This window comes from Salvelinus namaycush, chromosome 35, assembly GCF_016432855.1.
Source record: "Salvelinus namaycush isolate Seneca chromosome 35, SaNama_1.0, whole genome shotgun sequence".
Taxonomy (NCBI): Eukaryota; Metazoa; Chordata; class Actinopteri; order Salmoniformes; family Salmonidae; genus Salvelinus; species Salvelinus namaycush.
The window spans coordinates 19,133,448-19,158,619 of NC_052341.1; the positions used below are offsets into that span (position 1 = coordinate 19,133,448).

General features: G+C 43.9%; 2 protein-coding genes across 2 annotated transcripts in view; one reads left to right on the top strand and one right to left on the bottom strand.

Moving 5' to 3' along the window:
• LOC120029493 (cytohesin-3-like) overlaps positions 1-7,969 on the top strand; it is a 32,391-nt gene extending 24,422 nt beyond the window's left edge. Inside the window, exons 10-13 of the mRNA XM_038974738.1 lie at positions 3,400-3,476; positions 4,853-4,924; positions 5,073-5,227; positions 6,728-7,969. Coding sequence (XP_038830666.1) covers positions 3,400-3,476; positions 4,853-4,924; positions 5,073-5,227; positions 6,728-6,800 — 377 coding nt within the window. The 3' untranslated portion in view covers positions 6,801-7,969. The remainder of the gene's footprint in view (positions 1-3,399; positions 3,477-4,852; positions 4,925-5,072; positions 5,228-6,727) is intronic.
• A 239-nt stretch (positions 7,970-8,208) lies between these two features.
• The window catches only part of usp42 (ubiquitin specific peptidase 42), a 30,491-nt gene continuing 13,527 nt past the window's right edge, over positions 8,209-25,172 (bottom strand). The window contains exons 2-18 of the mRNA XM_038974729.1: positions 24,238-24,496; positions 17,848-18,057; positions 17,129-17,239; positions 16,711-16,810; positions 16,247-16,314; positions 14,349-14,419; positions 14,157-14,239; positions 13,904-14,015; positions 13,621-13,761; positions 13,270-13,370; positions 12,932-13,088; positions 12,185-12,850; positions 11,984-12,060; positions 10,464-11,588; positions 9,993-10,357; positions 9,759-9,874; positions 8,209-9,598 (exon numbers count right to left, since the gene is read on the bottom strand). Coding sequence (XP_038830657.1) covers positions 9,807-9,874; positions 9,993-10,357; positions 10,464-11,588; positions 11,984-12,060; positions 12,185-12,850; positions 12,932-13,088; positions 13,270-13,370; positions 13,621-13,761; positions 13,904-14,015; positions 14,157-14,239; positions 14,349-14,419; positions 16,247-16,314; positions 16,711-16,810; positions 17,129-17,239; positions 17,848-18,057; positions 24,238-24,487 — 3,705 coding nt within the window. The 5' untranslated portion in view covers positions 24,488-24,496 and the 3' untranslated portion in view covers positions 8,209-9,598; positions 9,759-9,806. The remainder of the gene's footprint in view (positions 9,599-9,758; positions 9,875-9,992; positions 10,358-10,463; positions 11,589-11,983; positions 12,061-12,184; positions 12,851-12,931; positions 13,089-13,269; positions 13,371-13,620; positions 13,762-13,903; positions 14,016-14,156; positions 14,240-14,348; positions 14,420-16,246; positions 16,315-16,710; positions 16,811-17,128; positions 17,240-17,847; positions 18,058-24,237; positions 24,497-25,172) is intronic.

Here is a 25,172-nt window from a genome sequence, read left to right on the forward strand (position 1 = left end):
GCATGGTGGTGGTGGCAGCATCCTGCTGTGGGGATGTTTTTCAGCGGCAGGGACTGGCAGACTAGTCAGGAACGAGGGAAAGATGAACGGAGCAAGTACAGATAGAGCCTTGATGAAAACCTGCTCCAGTGCGCTCAGGACCTCACATTGGGGCGAAGGTTCACCTTCCAACAGGACAACGACCATAAGCACACAGCCAAGACAATGTAGGAGTGGCTTCGGGACAAGTCTCTGAATGTCCTTGAGTAGCCCAGCCAGAACCCAATCGAACATCTCTGGAGAGACCTGAAAATAACTGTGCAGCGACGCTTCCCATCCAACCTCACAGAGCTTGAGAGTATCTGCAGAGAAGAATGGGAGAAACTCCCCAAATTTTATTTATTATTATTATTTATTTATTTAACTAGGCAAGTCAGTCAAGAACAAATTCTTATTTACAATGACAGCCTACCCCGGCCAAACCCTAACCCGGACGACGCTGGGCCAATTGTGCGCCGCTCTATAGGACTCCCAATCACGGCTGGTTGTGATACAGCCTGGAATCGAACTGTAGTGACGCCTCTAGCACTGAGATGCAGTGCCTTAGACCGCTGCACCACTCGGGAGCCCGGGTGTGTCAAGCTTGTAGCGTCATACCCAGGAAGACTCGAGGCTGTAATCGCTACCAAAGGTGCTTCAACAAAGAATACTTATGTAAATGTGATATTTCCGTTTTTTACATTTTTAATAAATTAGCAAAAATGTCTAAAAACCCATTTTTACTTTGTCATTATGGGGTATTGTATACAGATTGATGGGGTAAAAAATTATTTAATCAATTTTAGAATAAGTCTGTAACGTAACAAAATGTGGAAATAGTGAAGGGGTCTGAATACTTTCCGAATGCACCGTATATAGAGAATAGGGTGCCCTATGGAATGCATCCTCTATCTATGCCCCCATCTCTTTCCATCCCACCGGCTGAGCTTGCCAGATCATTTTAGTTCCAGTTTTCCTCTCAGTTGCAATACGTTCGTATGCTAATTTTAGCATCCCTTTGGATGGAGCTACCTGATGGAGAAGCTATGTTTTTTATGACGTAGTTAAAGGAGTCATTACAGCAGCCTGTCAGGTAGTGAAATTAGTCATTACAGCAGCCAGTCAGGTAGTAAAATGAGTCATTACAGCAGCCTGGCAGGTAGTGAAATGAGTCATTACAGCAGCCTGTCAGGTAGTTACATGGAAGCGACTGGTTAGAGCTCTGTAGGTGTACTCTGCTGTGACTCTACTAGAGCTCCCCTCTATGTGGAACATCAGCATAAATACATAAATCAATGTCAGGTTTTGACATGATATGACAGGCAGGCTGACATCTGTGCTCCGAGTATTGCATGGAAAATACAGTGAACTGCAGGGGCCCCCGTATACCTATGTTAGAATGTCAGCATGTTTGTACAATATGTAAACAGTGCATTTCACATAAAACTCTAGGATTCTATAGCACTCTATAAGTAAACTAATAATAATAATATACTGAGTGCACAAAACATTAGGAACACCTGCTCTTTCCATGACAGACTGATCAGGTGAATCCAGGTGAAAGCTATGATCTCTTATTGACGTCACCTGTTAAATCCACTTCAATCAGTGTAGATGAAGGGGAAGAGACAGGTTAAAGGATTTTTAAGCCTTGAGACATGGATTGTGTGTGTGTCCCATTCAGAGGGTGAATGGGCAAGACAAAATGTTTAAGTGCCTTTGAACGGGGTATGGTAGTAGGTGCCAGGCAGACCGGTTTGTGTCAAGAACTGCAACGCTGCTGTGTTTTTCCTGCTCAACAGTTTCCTGTGTGTATCAAGAATGGTCCACCACCCAAAGGACATCCAGCCAACTTGACACAACTGTGGGAAGCATTGGAGTCAACATGGGCCAGCATCCCTGTGGAACGCTTTTGACACCTTGTAGTTTCATGCCCCAACAAATTCAGACTGTTCTGAGGGCAAAAGGGGTTGGAACTCAATATTAGGAAGGTGTTCTTAATGTTTTGTACATTCAGTGTAGTACAATGTATTATTATTACTTATAATTACATGGATTATTGACCCCTTGCATCATTTTGCATCAAATAATCCTTATCTGTACAACTGTAGAGAATTATATGTCTGGATTTATCTACTGATTGAGACTTGACTCAAGGAGAGAAGGGTGAACCTTATTGTGAGGAGATATTCTTCTTGAAAAAAATGCAATGTCTGAGAATTGTATCTTGTTACTCATTCTGATCTTCACACTCCCTGGTCGGTCGGACAGACAGACTGGCTTTGGCTGCCTTCACGGTACAGAGAGAGCGATTCGGCCAATGGAAAAAGAGCTGAGTTTAGACTTTGATGAATGCTTCTAGAAATAGGCCCAACATCCCCATTTTGAATTGTTAGTACTTGAAGTATACTCATTACAGCAAACACTTGAACTTGTTAACATTGATTAGTTTACAGAAATGCAGAATGAGTAATTGTCCCTCTGTATCTTTTCACTTTATATCCATAAAATATTTAAATAAATTAAGATGTGTCACTTAATTTGAGAGGCAAATGTCTTTATTATGTAGTGGGTTGGGTATACTGTCACATGCCTAGCCACCCCTGACCAATGAACCATGCTCCCCAGCTCCGGCTGAGCCAACGCAATGCCGTCACACGTGAAAGGCTGCGTTTCTAGGATTCTCCCCCAAATTGAACACACATTTTGACTGTTTTCACAAGCAATACCGCGCACTGCTCAGGGCCCTCTGGGGACCGGGAGGGGAGGCTGGGGGGGGAATATTGGACCCCTGATTGAATCAGCTTAATGGGCAGACTGCTGATCAGAACCAGATGTGGCACGTGGAGGGGTGGGGTTGGAGGGAAGGTTGGGGGTAGGAGGGCTAGGATAGCGTAGGGTTAGGGTACTCCTCCTAAGGACTGAGGGCTGGGCTATAGGCTAGTCTGTCTGTCTCAACATTGAGTCTCAATGGAAATATGCATAACTGCTTTTGCATTGAAATGTGTCTGAGAGAAAGGCTGCGCTGGTTGCTTCAACGTTAACACTAAGCAGCCTCCATCTTACACCCTTGTAGTAGCTTTTCTATAGTATTGTAAAGGCCCAAGTGATTACTGTAGCATCCACATGTAGCGCTGGGGTCTATTCAGGCGGGTGTAACATTACAGAACATTCAGATAGAAATGTATTGCGAATGTAGAATATAGGGAATCATGTCAGCTCTAAACATGACATTTCTATCTGCAATACTAGCAGTATCATCTCATTGGCTGTGTAGCCTACAACACTGCCTCTCCGCATGGCTTGGCCATTTGCTCTTGTCTCTCTCTGTGAGGATGTTACTATGTTGTTACTCAACATGTCTGGTATGTTTCTCTGCAGGTGGAAGAGTGAAGACCTGGAAGAGACGGTGGTTCATTCTGACTGACAACTGCCTGTACTACTTTGAATACACAACGGTAAGTTAGCGTGGGGTTTTATCAATACTGAAGAGAGAGAGAGAATCATAGGCAGACAGTCAGAGAGAGTGGCTATTGTATGTCATTTGTAGCCAGTCAGCCACACCACAGCCAGTCAGCCACACCACAGCCAGTCAGCCACACCACAGCCAGTCAGCTACACCACAGCCAGTCAGCCACACCACACCACAGCCAGTCAGCCACACCACACCACAGCCAGTCAACCACACCACACCACAGCCAGTCAGCCACACCACAGCCAGTCAGCCACACCACACCACACCACAGCCAGTCAGCCACACCACACCACAGCCAGTAAGCCACACCACACCACAGCCAGTCAGCCACACCACAGCCAGTCAGCCACACCACACCACAGCCAGTCAGCCACACCACAGCCAGTCAGCCACACCACACCACAGCCAGTCAGACACACCACACCACAGCCAGTCAGACACACCACAGCCAGTCAACCACACCACAGCCAGTCAACCACACCACACCACAGCCAGTCAGCCACACCACACCACACCACAGCCAGTCAGCCACACCACACCACAGCCAGTCAACCACATCACACCACAGCCAGTCTGTAGCAGATGCAGCCCGGCCCTTTGACCTAAATGCACCCCGATCCAGCAATTAACACGATGCATGGAAAACATCTGGGAGGTCTGCTGCACATCTGGCCTAGCCCAGACCCCTCCCCCATTACCCTACACACACACACATACACACACTGACACACACACACACATAGGCACAAACCAGCACACCCACACACACTGCTTAGAGCCCACCCCCCAGCACTGAGCGCCCAGCCCAGTCCAGTCCCCGGGCATCCCATCCCTGCTGTGCTCTCTCATTAAGAGAAAGACTGTGGACGACAGGGGGGCTGTTCTACTCTGTTCTTCAAGGTCTCCTCAGCTTCCAGACTACCCCCAGACTCCCATCCTGCAGAGCCTCCCAGACACAATAGAAATCCACTGTAGCATTGGGTTACTTCTCCCCTAGGTGCACTACTCTGTGTGACCTCAGTGTGAACAATAACAGTATAGTACAGTTGTAACGTGTGTAGGATACAGACCATGTACAGTTAGGAAGTTACTTAGTTTTCCTGTCTTTTGTATGACTGATTTATACACCCTTATGTGTATATAAAAACTATTTGTAGTTATTGAAACACCCTTACCAAAAAACAGGCTTCTGGTAAACAGTTGAGGCACACTATTTTGTTCTGCCAAAACTTGCAGGAGTTTGCCACAACAAATTAATTTATGTAAAGGGCAGCTGCATAAATCAATTGGCATATAACTATATGCAGTGTGTTTATATATTAAATCATGTATTGAATGTGTTCTTTGTGTTGTCTCCAGGACAAGGAACCTCGTGGGATCATTCCTCTAGAGAACCTTAGCATAAGAGAGGTGGATGAGCCCAGGAAACCTGTAAGTTCCCCAAAATATGGAAAGAAAACAATGCCTGAGAATGGGCTAATGAAATGAACTGGATACTTAGTCTCTGTGTACTTTCCACTTGAATATTCACCCTAGCTAATTATTTATCTCCCTCTCTCTAACTCTGTCGTCCAATCAGAACTGTTTCGAGCTCTACAACCCCAATCACAAGGGTTCATTGATCAAGGCGTGTAAGACTGAGGCGGACGGCCGGGTCGTCGAGGGCAACCACACAGTGTACAGGATTTCAGCGCCCACCACAGAGGAGAAGGAGGAGTGGATCAAATCCATCAAGTACGCTTTCGCTGTAACCCACCTAAGGTTTTTGCCCGCCATGTAAACACAACCAAGAGTCTGCTACGAGACACCAGTGGTTCTCAACTCACCATGATTCAGTGACAAAGCTAGGATTACACCAGTATGTATTCACCGGCGCTTCTTTGAAGATACATTCGTCTTTACACAAATAGCACTATGACCATGTGTTTCTTCCCACGTGTGAACTTTTTGATGTAACTGTGTGACTCACTAACGCATATGGCTGAGAGGCTAACTTTCTCACAGTGTGCGGTAGATAAGACTGGACTCAGAGTTGATCTGAGCTCTCTGGAGGTTAAATGGGTTTCCGTTTGATAAAGCCCTCTAGATTAGCCTATAGACAGGAGAGCTAGAAGACACGCAGTACTCTCTTTCTCCGGCACTCTGCCTCAATTCTTTCCTCTGAGTGTTTTTGCCAAATCCAAACCATTTATCATACACAAATGCTGTCTTGTTAAGGAGAAAAATGCTCTGTTAAACTGGACCCAGAGGGTGATTGATCATAGCTCCTCTCAGCTGAGCTTTCCAATGATCGATATCTGAAGCAGAAATCATATTATATGATACTCTCATCAGGCATGATGATATAGAAACACCATTAGAATCAACAAAATAGATTTTTCTGTGTGTTCCACAACCTTACTGGCAAGCTTGTTTGGAAGTAGTGGATGCCATACACAGTTAAGGAGATTTGACAGGGAGACATAATGTCAACTTCAGTTCTGCAATTAATACTTTACATAGGGTGTTGGACAGGGAGTTTACAGTGGGAAACCAGTGCCTTTCCTAGTGCATACCAGCCCTGTATGAAATCACAGCTGTAGGTCAGGTTTATAGAACTCTTCTATGTGTAGTTGTAGCTGTGAGACTGTGGGACAGGGTGGCAGACTGACTGTGTGCAGAACAGGCCAGGGTTGCTTTCGCTCACATACACACTCTCTGTACCCTGACTCAGCTTTAGGTAGTCTCCTCTGTGGTTCGCATGACACACACACAGAATGGCCATTTCAGCATGTCCTGTGTTCCTACTGCCGGGAAAGCAGTGAATTACTCAACCCTATTACTGTCCCGTTGGGGTTTGTGTGTGAAGAGAAAACAACAACCAACTCAGACCGGACGCAGGGCTTTTCTCAGTAATTTAATGGACCGCTATGGCTTTTCCCTCTTCAGTCTTCAAGGGAATATGGGGGTGTATAATAGTCTGCAGTAATGTACCGAAGAACAAGCTTGTTGAGACAGCTTTATTGTGTTACATCTATGTTGATAGAGAGGTACTCCTTCAGAGGAGGCTGAAAAACATGAAACCAATTGCAATGTTTTCCTTGGACGGGTGTAGGTTAGAATGTGAACTGTGCCGATAACGAATATAGTAAAGCTGGGGAAACTATTCCCAGACCTGCTCACAAAGGCCTACACAGGCTACTGTAATACACAACCATTGTTTATTTTTCATAACCAATCCATCTCTTTCTGCAGAGCAAGCATCAGCAGGGATCCCTTCTATGACATGCTAGCCACAAGGAAGCGGAGGATAGCCAATAAGAAGTGAGGAGAACCTGACCACACCCACCCTATCATCAGTGACACCAGCATGGACCTCCATCGTTCCAGGAGACAGGGGGGGCCTCACACTCAGCCCAGGGACAGGAGACATGGCCACAGCAGAAAAGGGGATCCAGATTTTGTGGGGATTTGACTTTGGATGCAACACGTCTACACTTCATCAGTATGGATAAAGGACAAGTAGGGAAGGGCACTTGACATTTTGGTTATCAGTTTCTTTTCAGATGCATGTGTGAATGCAATGCACACAACTATAAATTGTATAATGTGTGAATGTACTGTATTGTGAAAAGGACAATGGTCTGGAGCAGTATGTATGAGGCTGTGTGGGGCCTCCCCAATGTCCCCATACAGATGGCGCTTTCCCCAACCATCGAAGCAGGCTCAAAGAAACATGGACATCTTGGCTAGCTCCACATTGTCCTCTAGTGGGTGAATTGAGTATGATTTCAATGTCAGAAGAACCTCAAACTTTTAGGAATCAACGGGTCAGATTTTCACCTGCAAAACAACTGATACAAGTAGTGTACAATAAGAATTTGTTTTCTTTCCTCTTGTTTTATAATGCGATACCCAGTTGTTGCCAGTTCATATTAGATATCAATATGGTCTATGTAAGGTCAAATGTGAATTCCTGCAGAGCTATAATAATAATACATTGTCAAGTTTGAGTTATTCAAAGCTAGTTTATGTATTGATTCAAAGTCCACTGCTATACATTTGTTTTTCATATTTATTTTCTCTAATTACAAAAGTGTATTCCCCTTTACATTATATGTACTGTACATAGTTTGTTTCTGTAGCATGTAAAAGGTTATGGCTAGCCTACACCCGTTTGTTCACATTTCAAAGTTGAGCATTACAGATTACATACTCCAACTCCTCACATTTCTAAAATAAACAGATAAATGTAGCAGCCAAGCCAGTTGGGTTTTACATTGGAAGGTGTCAAGGTGAAAACTGGTGGCTCTATTCACTCTGTATCGTAGAAGTCAGCGTTACAGCGTGATGGCAATGTTCCCGCGTTAGCAGAGACTGCGTTCACGGTAAACGCTGCATATGTCGGCTCAATTGGAAATTACCTCAATTTATAGAGCGCAAAGTAAAACGCTTCAGCGAAAAAGATTGACTAGAGCCCTCAGGTTTGGATCTACAACGCCCCGTTGTGAGACTGACACATGGAACTTTACACAAGTCAAAAGTTGTGTAAAAGCTCAAGAGAATCTCAAAATGTTACAGAAGCCTTAATGTTATGAGGATTTTGAGTAAAAATACCAGATCTTCTCCTGTGTAACTGACCAGCCTGATACCTACCCAGCCATCTATTCTTTAGGTTATAGCTTCCACACGGTCTATTGTATGTGGATAAGAAATGAGTACACAGGTCCTGTTTTGAACTCCCACACTGTCATTGTGTAACCTAGAAACAATATGAAAAAATACCTAACCACTGTTAGCCCTAAATCCAAAGTGTTTCAGTCTATCCAATTAAACAATCACTCATATACAATCTTTTTTACCAAAAGTCAGAAAAATGACTCCATCCTTCCAATAAAATGGCAGAAACTTTTCCCCATCTGTGTACATCCCCAATCAACAGCATTCACTCAAAAAAAAAGAAAGAAAGAATAACAATGACATTAAATGTATTAAGGCGTTTTATATACACCTTGTACAATGTATAAATTTGACATGCTATTGTAGAACTAGAAATGTATTAACAACCATTTACATGTTTGTCTTTTTAGGTAGAAAACAAAGCCATCCAAGCAGACCAAAAGCAGATCATCATACTGTTCTACTGACTTATGTCCATAGAACACCGTCTAAATTATGTCGTGGGAATTCTAAAACAAAAAAAGAAATTCTACATTGGTATTCCTGATACAGGACTGTTTTAATGTATAAAAAAAAAAAAAAAACTGATAGTACAGTTCAAAATTAAATTCACAGTATTCTTTTGGACGCTATAAAAAAAATAAAAACAGGTCCACAGCCATAAGTGATAACATGATTATTATTATGCTTTTTAAATCCTTGAATGACTTAAGGATAGAAATTATATCTCAGTGAAAGCGAGTGAAGAGGGGGATGTAGAGGGAGGGAATCTTCTCCAGTGACAGGTTGAGAGAGAGAATTTTAAAAAGTAATTAAAAGCAACAAAGAGCTGGCAATGTCCATCAGAGTAGATGTGGTAAGTGCACACGTAGTCACCACCGCCCAGCCGCATGGGGCCTGGGCCAGATCATTCTCTTCCAGACGGTCCTCACTCCTCCATAATGTTTCCCTCCATTTTCTTTTCATCAAAGCAAAAACCTTTTTTTTTTTTACCAACAACTCCAGCCATACAGATATGGTGACAAACTTGCAGCCAACTGAAGTCATATCAAACAGGTCATCTCCTAGGCAACAACAATAGTCGTTCGATTATTTAACCAAGTGGTCAGTTCTCTGAGGAGGAATAAGTCTCATTTTAACAAAGTCCTGAGTCTTCCACTGAGCAGCAGTTGAGATGGTTAAGCTCCAGGCTTCTTTTTTGTTTACAACGTGTATATATTAATTATTTTTCATAAAATGTCCATTGAGTGACAAGTGTCTACCGAGTAAATTAGAAAAAAAGAGAATAAAAAAAAAAAAAAAAGAATCTGGTAGAATCTTTAAAACATTTGTGTGGTAAAAATACAGTATATTCCCAGTAATTCAGCACCACGTTCAAATATTCGGGATGACATTCCTGTTGCATTTCACTTTTCCATAAAGGTTGATTTTTACAGTATTCCAAGTCTGCAATGGGAGAGAGATGTGTTACGTTTGCATACAGACCCATTACAGTATCTAGACAATCAAGATGATAAGTTGAAACCGGCTACTGTTTCCACACATAAGCACACAGTCAAGCATAGAGATTCTCTGAGTAAGACCGACGTAAAAGTAAGACACTTACATTGTTCTGTTTCTCTCTGGTAAAACAGAGAAAATCTAATGTCTAAGGTCATTCATTGTACAGTCCATTGGTAGAACATCCGTGGGAGTTTCCATTGGGTCGACTGAAGCCATTACCTACAACAGAAAAACATATTACGGTCAAGATTATTGAACAGTTACAAACTGAAAAATACTAGTGGACCTGATATCTATAGAAACCATTGTATGGTTTCTAAATCAGCTCGTTTCTTACCTGTGTGCCCATTGAGGTGGTGGTGCGATGCGTTGTGAGAGGTTGCTGTTGGCGATATATTGCGAGAGACGAAGCGGTCTTTGTCGTCGTCATCGGAGCGATGGTGTTTCTCAGGGTAGCTGTTGTCAGAGCCATCATCGTCCTGGTAACTTCGCTTCCTGCTCGCCCTCCCCTCGTCACTGCTGCTTGCCCTGTGACTTTCCCGGGGGGCGTTGGGGTCACGGTGCCCCTCGGAACTCTGGGTAGAGCGGGACTTCTCGTCCTCCGTGTCAGTGTCGTGCCTCCTCCTCTTCTTCTTCTTCTTCTTGTGTTTGGAGGACCTGCTGCCGTTGGCAGCCCTGTCAGAGGAATCCACGTCAGAGGTCCTTGAAGAAAGAACACGCAGGTCAGGGTTAAAGTAACAACTGAATTAATTGTCTATTATTGTGGAGGCAATAAAATACACTTAGAAAAAAAATATGACTGCTTTACCCATTCTCTCGACGCCTAGCTTTGTCCTTGGACTTCTTCTTGCTCTTCTTGTGTTTCTTGGCCCGACGCTCCTCAAAGCTGTCCTCTCTCAGAGGATCGGGTCGTTTCTCCAGGGCTGGTCTGGCTGGGGAAAGGTCTGGGCTAGTGGGGGGCTGACTGGGTTTGGTGTTGGAGCTTAGTGGGGTGGGCAGGGGGGTCTCCTGTGAAGGGTAGTAACCCCTCTTACCGTCACCCCTGTCCTTACCTTCACCCCTCTCCCCCCTCCATCTGGAGCGTCCGTGAGGCTCCTCTCTGTGGGGGAGGCTGTGCTCCCTCCTGTCCCTCTCCCTGTTCTCTCTGGGTCTGTGGTAGTGGCAGCGGTCCCTGTCCCTGGGGTGGTAGGCGTTCCTCTCCCAGCGACGCTCTGACTCCCAGTGTCTGTCGCGGCTGGCCGAGCGTTCACGGTACGACCGGTGGTGTTCACAGTCTCGGTGGTGTTCTCGATCTCTGTGGTCCCGCCGGTGTCGATAGCGGTCTGAGTCACGGTCCCAGTTGCGTTCACGGCTCATGTCACGGTGGTACCTATTCCTTTCTCCGTCTTTATCCCGGTCAGAAGAGTACAGCCGGTCTCCATCCCTATCGCGGTCCGAAGAATATAGTCGGTCTCTCCCCTTATCCCGATCAGAAGAATACCTCCGGTCTCTTTCCTCTCTGGAGCTGGGCTTGCCGTCCAGCCGTCCATCCAGCCCTGCTGCTGGGCTATTCTCAGTATCCCTGACGTCCTCCCCAGATCTGCTGTGTGGTGCTCCGAGGCCTTTTGTGGTCCCCAGGCCTGGTCCAGAGAGGGGCTGGGAGAAGGCTGGAGAGACTAGGGTTTTGAGGGAGTGGGGGGTGGGCTGGAGGGGTAAGGCCCCAGGGTTGGAGGTGGAGCTGGATTCCCTCGTGGCGTCAGTAGGTGGCTTAGCGCCAACATCGGCCAATGAGGATGGCGGGTTAGCAGTGGTTGATGGTACGTGGTGAGGGAGGGGGTCAGAGTGAGTTTTAGTCCTTTTCTCTGGGGTTGGGGAGAGGTGGCTGTCGCTGTCGGCACTGTGGAGGCTCTGAGACGGGCTGTCCTGGCTGGGGGTGGCATTATACACCTCTTTGCTGCAGAAAAAAACAAGTACATCAATAACATTCATGAATTACTGTATATCAAAATGATCATGAGAGAATCTGATAAAACAAAATAGGTAAAACATAATCTAATGCTGCGTGCACACAGGTTATTGCTGTATGATACATCTCACGTAGTCTTCACAATCCATGCACCGCATCACAACAAAAAGTATCACGCTACACATTAGCAGCTTTTTGTGTGGTTTACTTCTGGTACTGCACGGCAAAGCAACGCATATGGCACACTGCACGCAGTGCCACGCACCACAACCTAGTCCGGCAGATGAGTCGCAGCAGTGCAGATTGCTTCCCAATTAAATTAACGGACTTCTGCCGGAACACATAGTTTGACGCAACCGGTGTACACGAGGCGAAACACTCACCTTGTGCCACTGTGGTGAGACTCCGCCCCATTAGAAATGCTGGGACCCAACCCAGGAGACGGTACATGACCGTTGACCTGCACAACAACACACACACACACAGATAATACACAGCTGCTTGTGTGTGTGAAAATTCTGCAAATGTTATTTGTGGATTCAAGTCAAGTATTTAAATATGTGTGCGTGTCTCGACTGAAGTACCTTCTCCGGGTGTTTGATGCCATTAACTTTGTGGTGTCCGTTCTGATGTCCGATCTGGCTGAGTTTGGAGAAGCCGTTAGTCCCGTTGGCCCCGGACCCGTTATGGTGCATGGTGGCCTGGCCGTTACTGATGCCGTTGGGCTTGAGGGCCAGCACTCTGGGGACGGGGCCGTAGACGGCCCCTCCCTTCCTCCCGTTAACGTGAAGCTTGGTCGTGCCGTTCTCCAGACCGCTGCCTCCCTCCTGGTCAGACTCCTCCGATGACTCCTGGCCATACGGCACCAGGAATGAGGCTCCATGACCGTTTCCGTTCACGGAGGGCGTACCGTTTATGCAAGGAGCCCGGGGCGCGGACATGTCTGAGGTAGTCTGTGACGAAGAACAGGAGGATGGCTGGGCGTAAGAGGAGGATGATGATGAGGAGGGGCGGATCTGTTTGCCCTGACCGATGAAGAAGGAGAGCTTCTGGCGCTTGGCAGTGTCAGGGATACCTGTAGGACGGCTTAGAGAATGAGAGGAAGAGGAGGAGGAGGAGGAAGAAGAAGAGGAAGCGGAGAGCAGGCCGTAGCTAGTCTTGCCCATGCTGCTGCCGCCACTGCTGGTGCTGGGCTTAGAGCCAGAGGGGAAGTCCCTTAGGGAGCCGTTCCCATTGATGTGAAAGGTGTTCTGGGGGAAAAAAGACATTTATTACACATGTTGCTTTTGAACAAAAGATTGTGCAGAGGCTAGTGTGTGTTGAGGCTGTACCTTGGCCATGTGTGGGGGCAGCTGTGGTCCTATGAAGCCAGTGTTGGTGTGTCGTGGCCCAATGTTGACCCGGGGTGTGAGGATGGGGCGGGGGGACGACTGTCCAGGGGGCCGACTCATGTGGTTGTAGTCCCCTCCGTTCTTCAGATCAGGTGACCTGGTGGCAAGAACAGGCAGCACCCATCACAGATGAGAAACTCAACCACTACAAGGGAAATCCTGCACAGGACTATTGCATCGTCAAGCAGATTTCATTTTAGAAAACACACGTAATGCTTCAACGCTCAGATATATTTTTCATCTTTCAAACAAAAGGTGAATGGGTGCTAGCTACTCACCTGATATAGAAGAGGACGTACGCCTGCTGGTTGAGGACTGATCTGATGTCACTGACTGATACAGAGGAGTCATTCATCTGGTGCCACTGGCTGTTGCTAGCCTGAGAGAAAGTGGGGGGGGAAAAGAGAGAAAAATTAGACATGCATCCCACAAACATACAGTACGTCACACGGACACCATAGTAACCATAACCTCCTGTAGAAGACAGATGTAATCCAATACATTAGGCTTACATAGAAGTGGTGAGAGGCTTATTCACTTGGGGGTTTTAAGCAGTCTCTCTCATTGATTGATTGGAGTGTGTTTGGGAGCAGTCTTAACAGTGATTTTGTATCTATGTTGGGGCTTACCTTGACATAGCAGTAGTAGTGTCCAGCGTGGCAGCTGAAGCCAGAGTGCACCAGGACAGCATAGAGCACATAGACCTGGGGCTCCCCGTGGGACTGAGACATGAAGGGACGCAGGTCCAGGCACTCAGGATACCTCACATCCTAAGGGAGCGAGAGCAAGGCCGTGTGAGATGATATCTCTCCAATGAAAGATTTCAGTAAAAATTTGACCGGTAAAACGGTTTTCTTAAAAGAAGTGGTCCATGTTAATGTTTCTGTTACTAATAATATACTCTGAACTTACCTTAGCGATCTTGCCCCCGTTGTAGTTGGCGAAGCGCTTCAGTGAGATGGTGAGTACATTGGAGCTGCGGTGGATGGTGAATCTCTTAGAGGCTGGAACCATCTTCTTACACCTGCACAGACACAGTTGGAACAGTTATAAAAACCAATGAAACAACGAGGAAACTAAAAACGCAGTTCACAAGGTTGCAATAACACTGGTTTAGGCAGCACTATGCTGAGACTAACAATAAATATAATACAGATATACTCACTTAGTGCATTTGTAGGCATTCTCTCCATCTAGCTGCTCAGGCTTAACAAACTGCTCCAGTGCTTTGGTGATACTGGGAGCAGTCTGAAAGGTAACACGGATGAAACGTGTCAATGATGTATTCTTAGAAAGACACCAAAAGGTTTGACAGGTTTCCTCATTGTACACCATGAAAAAGGTACTTCACTGTTACCTTTATTTCCAAAGCGACATCCAAATAAGGGTCAAACGTGTCAGAGACTGCTTTGCAGTTTAAACATTTTACTGTAAAAAGACAGCATAGACAATTATTAGATAATCATACCTATTAACAACTATGACAGTCATCTAATCATAATTGCCTCTTCAAAAGTTCTAATGGTGTCCAGCAGCACACACAGAGAAAGTATATCAATCAAATGTATTTTATAAAGTTTCTTCACATCAGAAGTTGTCACATAGTGCTTTACAGATACCTTGTCTAATACCCCAAAGAGCAAGCAATGCTTGTATCTGCATCATATATATCACATACACAAAGTACCAGTCAAAAGTTTGGACACAACTACTCATTCAAGAGTTTTTCTTTATTTTAACTATTTTCTACATTGTAGAATAATAATGAAGACATCAAAACTATGAAATAACACATATGGAATCATGTAGTAACCAGAAAGTGTTAAACAAATCAAAATGTATTTTATATTTGAGATTCTTCAAAGTTGCCACCCTTTGCCTTGATGACAGCTTTGCACACTCTTGGCATTCTCTCAACCAGCTTCATGAGGAATGCTTTTCCAACAGTCTTGAAGGAGTTCCCACATATGTTGAGCACTTGTTGGGCTGCTTTTCCTTCACTCTGCGGCCCAACTCATCCCAAACCAGCTCAACTGGGTTGAGGTCGGGTGATTGTGGAGGCCAAGTCACCTGATGCAGCACTCCATCACTCACCTTCTTGATCAAACAGCCCTTACACAGCCTGGAGGTGTGTTTTGGGTTATTGTCCTGTTGAAAAACAAATGATAGTGGGACTAAGTGCAAACCAGATGGAATATTGCTGTAGAATGCTGTGGTAGCCATGCTGGTTAAGTGTGCCTTGAATTCTAAATTAATCACAGACAGTGTCACCAGGAAAGCACCCCCACACCTCCTCCTCCATGCTTCACGGTGGGAGCCACACATGCAGAGATCATCCCTTTACCTACTCTGCGTCACAAAGACACAGAGGTTGGAATCAAAAATCTCAAATTTGGACTCATCAGACCAAAGGACAGATTTCCAACGGTCTAATGTCCATTGTTCGTGTTTCTTGGCCCAAGCAAGTTATTGGTGTCCTTTAGTAGTGGTTTCTTTGCGTGAATCAGGCCTTCATGTTCAAATTGCTGCAGTCTCCTCTGAACAGTTGATGTTGAGATGTGTCTGTTACTTGAACTCTGTGAATCATTTATTTGGGCTGCAATTTCTGAGGCTGGTAACGACGAAAGCTTATCCTCTGCAGCAGCGGTAACTCTGGGTCTTCCTTTCGTGTGGCGGACCTCATGAGAGCCAGTTTCATCATAGTGATTGATGGTGTTTGTGATTGCACTTGAAGAAACTTAAACATTTCTTGAAATGTTCCACATTGACTGACCTTCATGTCTTAAAGTAATGATGGACTGTCATTTATCTTTGCTTATTTGAGCTGTTCTTGCCATAATATGGACTTGATATTTTACCAAATAGGGCCATCTTCTGTATACAACCCCTACCTTGTCACAACACAACTGATTGGCTCCACAAATTAACTTAACAAGGCACACCTGTTAATTGAAATGCATTCCAAGTGACTAGATCATGAAGCTTGTTGAGAGAATGCCAATAGTGCGCAAAGCTATCATCAAGGTAAAGGGTGGCAACTTTGAAGAATCTCAAATATAAAATACATTTTGATTTGTTTAACACTCTGGTTACTACATGATTCCATGTGTTATTTCATAGTTTTGATGTCTTCACTATTATTCTACAATGTAGAAAATAGTAAAAATAAAGAAAAACCCTTGAATGAGTAGGTGTCCAAACTTTTGACTGGTACCGTTTATATATATTTTTTCAAGATAGCACTAATAAGCCTACCTCTGGACCTTAGATACCCTCCAAAGACTTGATGGATGAAACTGGTTGCCTGCGTTTGCCTGTCCAATCTGTTGAAAAAGGAAACGTCAAACCATCAAAGATGCTAATCATAGACTCCCAATAGCTTCAAGGGAAATTGCTGGCTATGCGTACACACGGGATCATTTAAAACAAAATAGCCTTCATTTAATTTCTCATTGGGACACAATGTCCTAGCCCTTTGAGGAGGAAGAGACAGCAGAGGAAATAGAGCAAAAGTAATTCCAGAGAGTAGAGGCAACCTGTTGGAGGGCAGAATAGCCCTCCACTCTACATAGGAGGAAGGCTTCCTAAAGTCAGTTAAGGGTCCCTAGTGTATAGGAGATGGTCAATGAAACATGATTTATTAATCATGTCTCACTCTGTGTTGTAAGTGAAATGTGAATGTGGGTCAGATGAGATGTGAGTTTCAGTGTAACACCTACTTGCTTCCAGGCAGGCAGGACTTTTGCATAGCATCCACTGTGTATCGCAGGAACTCATGGGCGTCCTCTTGGCTACCAAAACGGAAATGCTTTGCAATCCCTGCACAAGTGTGACAGAGGTATAGACAGGTGAAGAAGCAACATAATAAATGAGACTTTGACCCTGTCAGTTTTCCCTCCAAAAATTACAGAATCAACTCTATATTTTTGGGAGGAAAACTAATTTTGCTGACCAAGTTTCACAGAATTCTACACCTGTGATGCAGTCTCAACTCTCCTTCCATTTTTGTATGGAAAACTATTTTGCTGACAGGTTGGTTAGCTGTAATGGCTTTCAACACGTTTGCACAAAGACGAATTCCTATCCACATTGTGCGAAAGTCTTTCCCCCTCTGATTCCAAAGTAAATACTACTCACGTTTGAGCTCATTGAGGACTCCGATGGGCTTGATGACGTTCCCAGAGTTGGCAAAGACCTGGGTGATGTGATTCTGCATGGTGCACATCATACAGAATCCAGGCTCGTGACCTGAACATCAACACAGAGGCAGTCAATCAGGTGATAGGCATTAAAAGGTCTAATGCAGCCACTTTGATCTCAATATCAAATAATTTCTGGGTAAAAATTAATTTAGGAGGAAAAAAAGTATCTTACTGCGTTTTTTTTTTTAAACACTTTAATTGAAAACAAAGTATTTTAGCAAAAAGCGATTTCTCAAGCAAGAATTTTGCTAGGCCTGTCTGGGAGTGGTCTTAGTGCGTAGGGGAAACTGAAAACTAGCTGTTATTGGCAGAGCGGTTTAGAACTCTTTCTTATTGGTCTATTAACTAATTACTACATCCCACCAAAACAGGCTGAAATTTCAGGCAGTCTTTTCAAACAGCTCTTACAACAAAAGAGCATTATCATAATTTCACAGTATTATTCCAAGTTCATAGTGTGGAAATGTATATAAAAACGGGAAAAAGGCCCAGTGCAGTCAAGTTTAAGCAAGGAATCAACATACACTTTGATCAATTTGAAGCCGCTCTTCTTTGTCTAAATATGACTTTTGTTTCTCTTTCTAACCTTCTCCTGCTTTGCATTATGAAAATGTAACATAAACAGAAGAGCCCCTGGTTCTATTATCAACATACATGTTTTAGAGTGCTCCCGGGACAGCATGTAGTTGCTGAGGGGAGCAGTGTAGGTGAGACACTGCAGAGCCGAGTTGAGGAAGCAGGTGTTGCCTAGGTTCTGGAGACCTGATCCGATGCGGTTGACCTGGTTCCACTTCAGGCTGAGCCGCTCGGCCGGGAACAGCACCTTCTGGGGCAAGGCGATGCCGTCCCCACTGGTCAGCACCACTGCGGAGGGGAAAGGGAAACCAACGGTAAAACACATACTGAAAAGGAGTGTTGCCTGGTAGATAAATCAGTGGGAATACATCTCTAAAGATGGTCTTAGGAAAGGTTATTTTCTTACTGCTTCCAACTTCAAGCCACTTTCAAATTGACAATCAATTTCTTTGAATTGAAAGCTAGGCATATTTGATGGATGGGTGGGGACAGCAGAAAGATGCTGTGTTTCTTGTTTAGTGACATAACTCTCCTCAAAACAGCAATATGGTTACATAACTGGGCCAGTATAATAGAAACACGTAGGGGAACCGGTTAAGGCAGTCACTTATGAGAAGAGATCTAGGAAATCACTACTCAACTCAGCACTCCCTGTTTGGAATATAGTCTTCAAAGATTTCATTCATTACAATCTGGCATGAATTACATTTTTCAAGACTATTTTCCAATGAATTAAGGTCCTTTCCTTCTGTAATTTTATGCATTTGGAGCCCTGCAACCAAAGATACCGGGCAATACCACAGTAATGGAATTACGCTTTGACTCAGTTTTTTTCCCACTTTAAAATGTATGCCAAACCACAAACATTGATTTGAAAGTTTAACAAACGTACAGCTATGAATATAACTACTGTTCACTGAAGGAGTGAACGAGGTATAACATAGTATGGGGAGTTAACGACCAATCACATTCACCTGTATAAAAAAAAGAAAGAAGAAAAAAAAAAAAAAAATGAAACCACATTCAACAAGGCCAATGAATGCCAAGCACGCCCTCGGAAGCCCCGCCTTCCTGGCTATAATACTAGGACTTGCATTCATTTCCTCAATTCAGTTCCGCTCTTCAGCGAGCACAAATCCCCTGACAGCGCAGGGCCAACATATGTTATACCTCGGTCCCTCCTTCAGGGAACAGTAGTTATTTTCACAACTGTATATTCCCTATCAGTCGGTCACTCAGTATAACATACAACGGGGACTTAGAATCACGCCCCAAGCCTGCTCAGAGGGTACCAAAAACTAGGAGGCCTTCAGCAGCCCAAACACACACAAGTTCCACAGGCACCAAAAAGGGGTTACAGAAGACACCTTTTCCCCCTAATACTTATCTGAGAAGCCTGAACTGTCAGAGCCTCATGAGGCCTGAATTGTCTAGTCTCATATAGGGAACCAAAACCTGCTGTAATTTGGCTATGGATACTGACACGCTGCCACTGCAGCCCAAGTCCATAGACCCAAAGGTTCCAAGAACAATACTCACTGTGCAAGCCTGAAATGTCAGAACGCGTACAAGTAACCGCAAGTCCAAAACAGAACACCCGTCGTGACTTTGTAAAGCGCACACGTGCACTGCATAGCATTGACTAGTCGATGAACCAGGGCAGGCTGAGGCTAAAACCCACAGGAAACCTGCAGGAACCTTTCTACTCGCGCGCTGCCAAGGCTCAAACCCACAGGAAACTGTGGTAACCTTCCTAATGCACACTTTACGCACTACTGCAGCCCAAGTTCCAAACCCACAGGGAATTGTGGTAACTCCGATAAGCATCGCACAGGTTGTGCATTTAACTTCACTAGGGTAGGGGGCAGCATTTGGGATTTTGGATGAAAAGCGTGCCCAAATTAAACTGCCTGCTACTCAGGCCCAGAAGATAGGATATGCATATAATTAGTAGATTTGGATAGAAAACACTCTAAAGTTTCCAAAACTGTTAAAATAATGTCTGTGAGTATAACAGAACTGATATGGCAGGCGAAAACCCGAGGAAAATCCAACCAGGAAGTACTATTATTTTGAAAGGCGGTTTTTCCATTGAAAGCCTATCCACCATACAAAGACTTAGGACCCAATTCACGAACTCCGTGGCTTCCTCTACATGTGGCCAGTCTTTAGGCATTGTTTCAGGCTTTTACTCTGAAAAACGAGGGAGATACAACACTTTCAATCAGTGGCCAGTGGAAATTTCCATTCATCAGCCATGCGCCCTGATCGGGAACGCACCTTTCTTGTTTCTCCTTTCCTATTGATGAAGCTTTTGTCCGGTTGAAATATTATTGATTATTTATGACAAAAACAACCGGAGGATTGATTTTAAACATCGTTTGGCATGTTTCTACTAACTTTTATTGTACTTAAAAAAAATGTGTCTGGAATTAGTGCACGCGCCTTAAGCATTCGGATTACTGGACAAAACGCGCAAACAAAAGGGAGGTATTTGGTCATAAAGAGGGACATTATCGAACAAAACAAACATTTGTCTAACATGGAGACATGGGAGTGCCACCAGATGAAGATCAAAGGTAAGTGATTCATTTTATTGCTATTTCTGACTTTTGTGACACTCTCCTTGGCTGGAAAATGGCTGTATGGGTTTCTGTGGCGAGGTGCTGACCTAACATAATCGCAAAGTGTGCTTTCTCCGTAAAGCCTTTTTGAAATCTGACACAGCGGTTGCATTAAGGAGAAGTTTATCTTTATTCGTTTGTTTAACACATGTATCATTTATCAATGTTTATGATGAGTATTTCTGTAATTTGATGTGGCTCTCTGCACTTTCACCGGATGTTTGTTTGAGACAATGCATTTCTGACCATAACGCGCCAATGTAAACTGAGATTTTTGGATATAAATATGAACTTTATCGAACAAAACATACATGTATTGTGTAACATGAAGTCCTATGAGTGCCATCTGAAGATCATCAAAGGTTAGTGATTCATTTTATATCTTTCTGCTTTTTGTGACTCCTCTCTTTGGCTGGAAAAATGTCTGTATGGTTTTCTGTGACTAGGTGCTGACGCATGGTGATTATGAACGACAGATTTTTACCTTATCAGCTCGAGGATTCAATCTTGCAACCTTACGGTTAACTAGTCCAAAGCTCTAACCACCTGCTTTACATTGCACTCCACGAGGAGCCTGCCTGTTACGCAAATGCAGTAAGAAGCCAAGGTAAGTTGCTAGCTAGCATTAAACTTATCTTATAAAAAACAATCAATCATAATCACTAGTTAACTACATGGTTGATGATATTACTAGTTTATCTAGCGTGTCCTGCGTTGCATATAATCGATGCGGTGTGCATTCGCGAAAAAGGACTGTCGTTGATCCAACGTGTACCTAACCATAAACATCAATGCCTTTCTTAAAATCAATACACAAGTATATATTTTTAAACCTGCATATTTAGTTAATATTGCCTGCTAACATGAATTTCTTTTAACTAGGGAATTGTGTCACTTCTCTTGCAACAGAGTCAGGGTATATGCAGCAGTTTGGGCTGCCTGGCTCGTTGCGAACTGTGTGAAGACTATTTCTTCCTAACAAAGACAGCCAACTTTGCCAAACGGGGGATGATTTAACAAAATCGCATTTGCGAAAAAAGCACAATCGTTGTACGAATGTACCTAACCATCAATACCTTTCTTAAAATCAATACACAGAAGTATATATTTTTAACCCTGCATATTTAGCTAAAAGAAATCCAGGTTAGCAGGCAATATTAACAAGGTGAAATTGTGTCAGGGTATATGCAACAGTTTTGGTCCGCCTGGCTCGTTGCGAACTAATTTGCCAGAATTTTACGTAATTATGACATAACATTGAAGGTTGTGCAATGTAACAGGAATATTTAGACTTATGGATGCCACCCGTTAGATAAAATACGGAACGGTTCCGTATTTCACTGAAAGAATAAACGTTTTGTTTCCGAGATGATAGTTTCCGGATTCGACCATATTAATGACCCAAGGCTCGTATTTCTGTGTGTTATGTTATAATTAAGTCTATGATTTGATAGAGCCGTCTGACTGAGCGATGGTAGGCACCAGCAGGCTCGTAAGCGTTCATTCAAACAGCACTTTCCTGCGTTTGCCAGGAGCTCTTCGCAATGCTTCAAGCATTGCGCTGTTTATGACTTCAAGCCTATCAACTCCCGAGATTAGGCTGGTGTAACCGATGTGAAATGGCTAGCTAGTTAGCGGGGTGCGCGCTAATAGCGTTTCAAACGTCACACGCTCTGAGACTTGGAGTAGTTGTTCCCCTTGCTCTGTAAGGGCCGCGGCTTTTGTGGAGCGATGGGTAACGCTCTCTGAATCGAGGAGAAGAACGGAAGCTATACTGTTATACTGGCAATACTAAAGTGCCTATAAGAACATCCAATAGTCAAAGGTATATGAAATACAAATCGTTTAGAGAAAAATAGTCCTATAATAACTACAACCTAAAACTTCTTACCTGGGGATATTGAAGACTCGTGTTAAAAGGAACCACCAGCTTTCATATGTTCTCATGTTCTGAGCAAGGAACTTAAACGTTAGCTTTCTTACATGGCACATATTGCACTTTTACTTTCTTCTCCAACACTTTGTTTTTGCATTATTTAAACTAAATTGAACATGTTTCATTATTTATTTGAGGCTAAATTGATTTTATTGATGTATTATATTAAGTTAAAATAAGAGTTCATTCAGTATTGTTGTAATTGTCATTATTACAAATAAAATAATTGACATTTTTTATTTTATTTATTATTATTATTATTTTTTTTTTTTTTAAATCGGCATCGGCTTTTTTTGGTCCTCCAATAATCGGCGTTGAAAAATCATAAATCGGTCGACCTCTACTATGAGCCACACTGGGAACAGTTACATCCAAGCAATAAAACCTCAAAACAGAACACCAATTCGCTGCAGCACAGATATCACCAATCATCATGCCCCTGAACAATGCCCAAGCAGCTGCCACACCCCTGGTGGAGTGAGCACGCACACTGCTAGGCAACCCTTGCCCTTCGCTGTAAAGACACGGCATAGAAAGCGACCTACCCCGAGCTGGATTAGTGAAACAGGCAAAAAGCTGGTCACAAACATGGATATCCTTGGTCCTATCCATATTCACTGAGTGTACAAAACATTAAGGACACCTGCACTTTCCATGACAGACTGACCAGGTGAAGGCTATGATCCCTTATTGATGTCGCTTGTTAAATCATTTACATTTTAGTCGCTTAGCAGATGGTCTTATCCAGCACAACTCACAGGCGCAATTAGGTTTGAGTGCCTTGCTCAAGGGCACATCGACATATTTTTAACCTAGTTGGCTCGACGAGTCGAACCAGCGATCTGGCCCAACACTCTTCACCGCTAGGCTTCCACTTCAAATCAGTGCAGATAAAGGGGAGGAGACAGGTTAAAGAAGGATTTTTAAGCCTTGAGACAATGATTGTGTATGTGTGCCATTCAGAGGGTAATTAGGCAGGACAAAATATTTAAGTGCCTTTGAAAGGGATATGGTAGTACGTGCCAGGTGCACCGGCATGTGTCAAGAACTGCAACGCTGCTGGGTTTTTCATGCTCAACAGTTTTCCGTGTGTGTCAAGAATGGTCCACCACCCAAAGGACACCCAGCCAACTTGACAACTGTGAGATATATTGTAGTCAACATGGGCCAGCATCCCTATGGATCGCATTCGACACCGTGTAGAATCCATGCCCCATCAATAGAGGCTGTTCTGAGGGTAAGGGGGGGGGTGCGCAACTCAATATTACTAAGGTATTCCTAATGTTTTGCACATGTGCATAAAGCGCACACTGGATACAGGCCATGCAACCTCTGGAAGCACTAAAACAGCTTTCCCAGTTTGACAACAGATGCTACTCCGGCGGGAGAAATTAATAGGCGAATATCCAAGCCAATCACAACACTATCATTCCACTATTAGTGCCAGATATATTTTGGACATTTTCTGAAATTACAATGCAACAATTTAAAGAAATCTCACGTGGGTTAAATTAAAGATGTGGGTTTTTGGAAACAGAATTACAAGGCAATATTTCTTCAACTTACAGAAGGTAAACAATTTCAATTACTAAATACATTAGTTTGTCAACATTGTGTTTTGATGCATTTCTGATAGTTTTTCTGGTACATGTTTTCTAAGACCCCTTTTCCATCTGTTTATCCAGAAACCAAAGCCTTTCTTATGCCTAATTTTTAAGATGGAAAATGGTTGAAAGATGCATCAATGCCTTCATTTCCAAAAAATATAGACTTGGTCTTCATTTGACACTCAATTTGATATGCTGCTATGAACTTCACATTGGTGCTCATGCGTCCTTTGATGGAAACGCCCTATCTTTTCTGTTAGCGTCAATAGACTTCAGAATTGAGCACATCAACCCTCCTCACCTTGCTCCTTGGGCCTGTCTGCGGTGATGGCAGCACTGCTGCTGTAGACAGTGGCTCCAGGGGTTGGGCCCATGCAGCCCCCTGTCTTCACCCTGGAGGTGTCGGAGGACGAGGGGCCCCCCGCCCCCCAGCTGGAGCAGCCGCCGTCCATCCCGTTCCCGTCGCCGCCGGGGAAGGTCAGCGATCCGGAGCGCTTGCACCCGACTGACTCGTGGTCAGACTTCTCTGAAGATCTGTCAACTATGGTCATTGTTCATTGCTGTTGGACAAAAACAAATAAATACAGAGGAAGTTAGATAATGCTGTTTCTTTATATACTACAACTAACCTATGCTTAGTTGGGAGAACTGTGAACGGAGTTGTCTGTGACAAAAATCAGTCTTGAAGACTAGCTCTGTAGCTAGAGGATGAAAGACTTTTACAGAAACAGCCCCTAAACCACCCAAAAGCATCCTATTTCAAACTCACATTATTTCCTGAAAATCTAATGGTTCAGTACTACCATCCAACTTGAATATGCAGATTGTGCCGAATTCACTGCACTATACGGAATTGTATGTTGCCGTATTCTAAGAACCTGCACAGCAACAGTGGATTGTCTGTAATATCATCATGTCACAATGTGACTAACCTGTTTCCAGTGCCTAAATAAATCAACTGAGATTGTTAGATATGCCGGGTAGGATTTCAGTGCGTAGGTAGCCCCAAATCACACAGAGCATCTACTAGGAATGACCCACTAAATTACCAGCAGGTGGTCTGTCTGGTGGTGTAAATGGGTCATAAGTCATGTAGACAACACCATGGCCGTGGGATATAAAAGCAAAAGTAGCCTCTCAGAGGGAAAAGGAGTTCTGCAGACAGTGGAGTAGCCCCAAAGGCATGCTCTGCTTATGGTTTGCATTGAATTTACATGCGACACAGAGCTCCCTTTC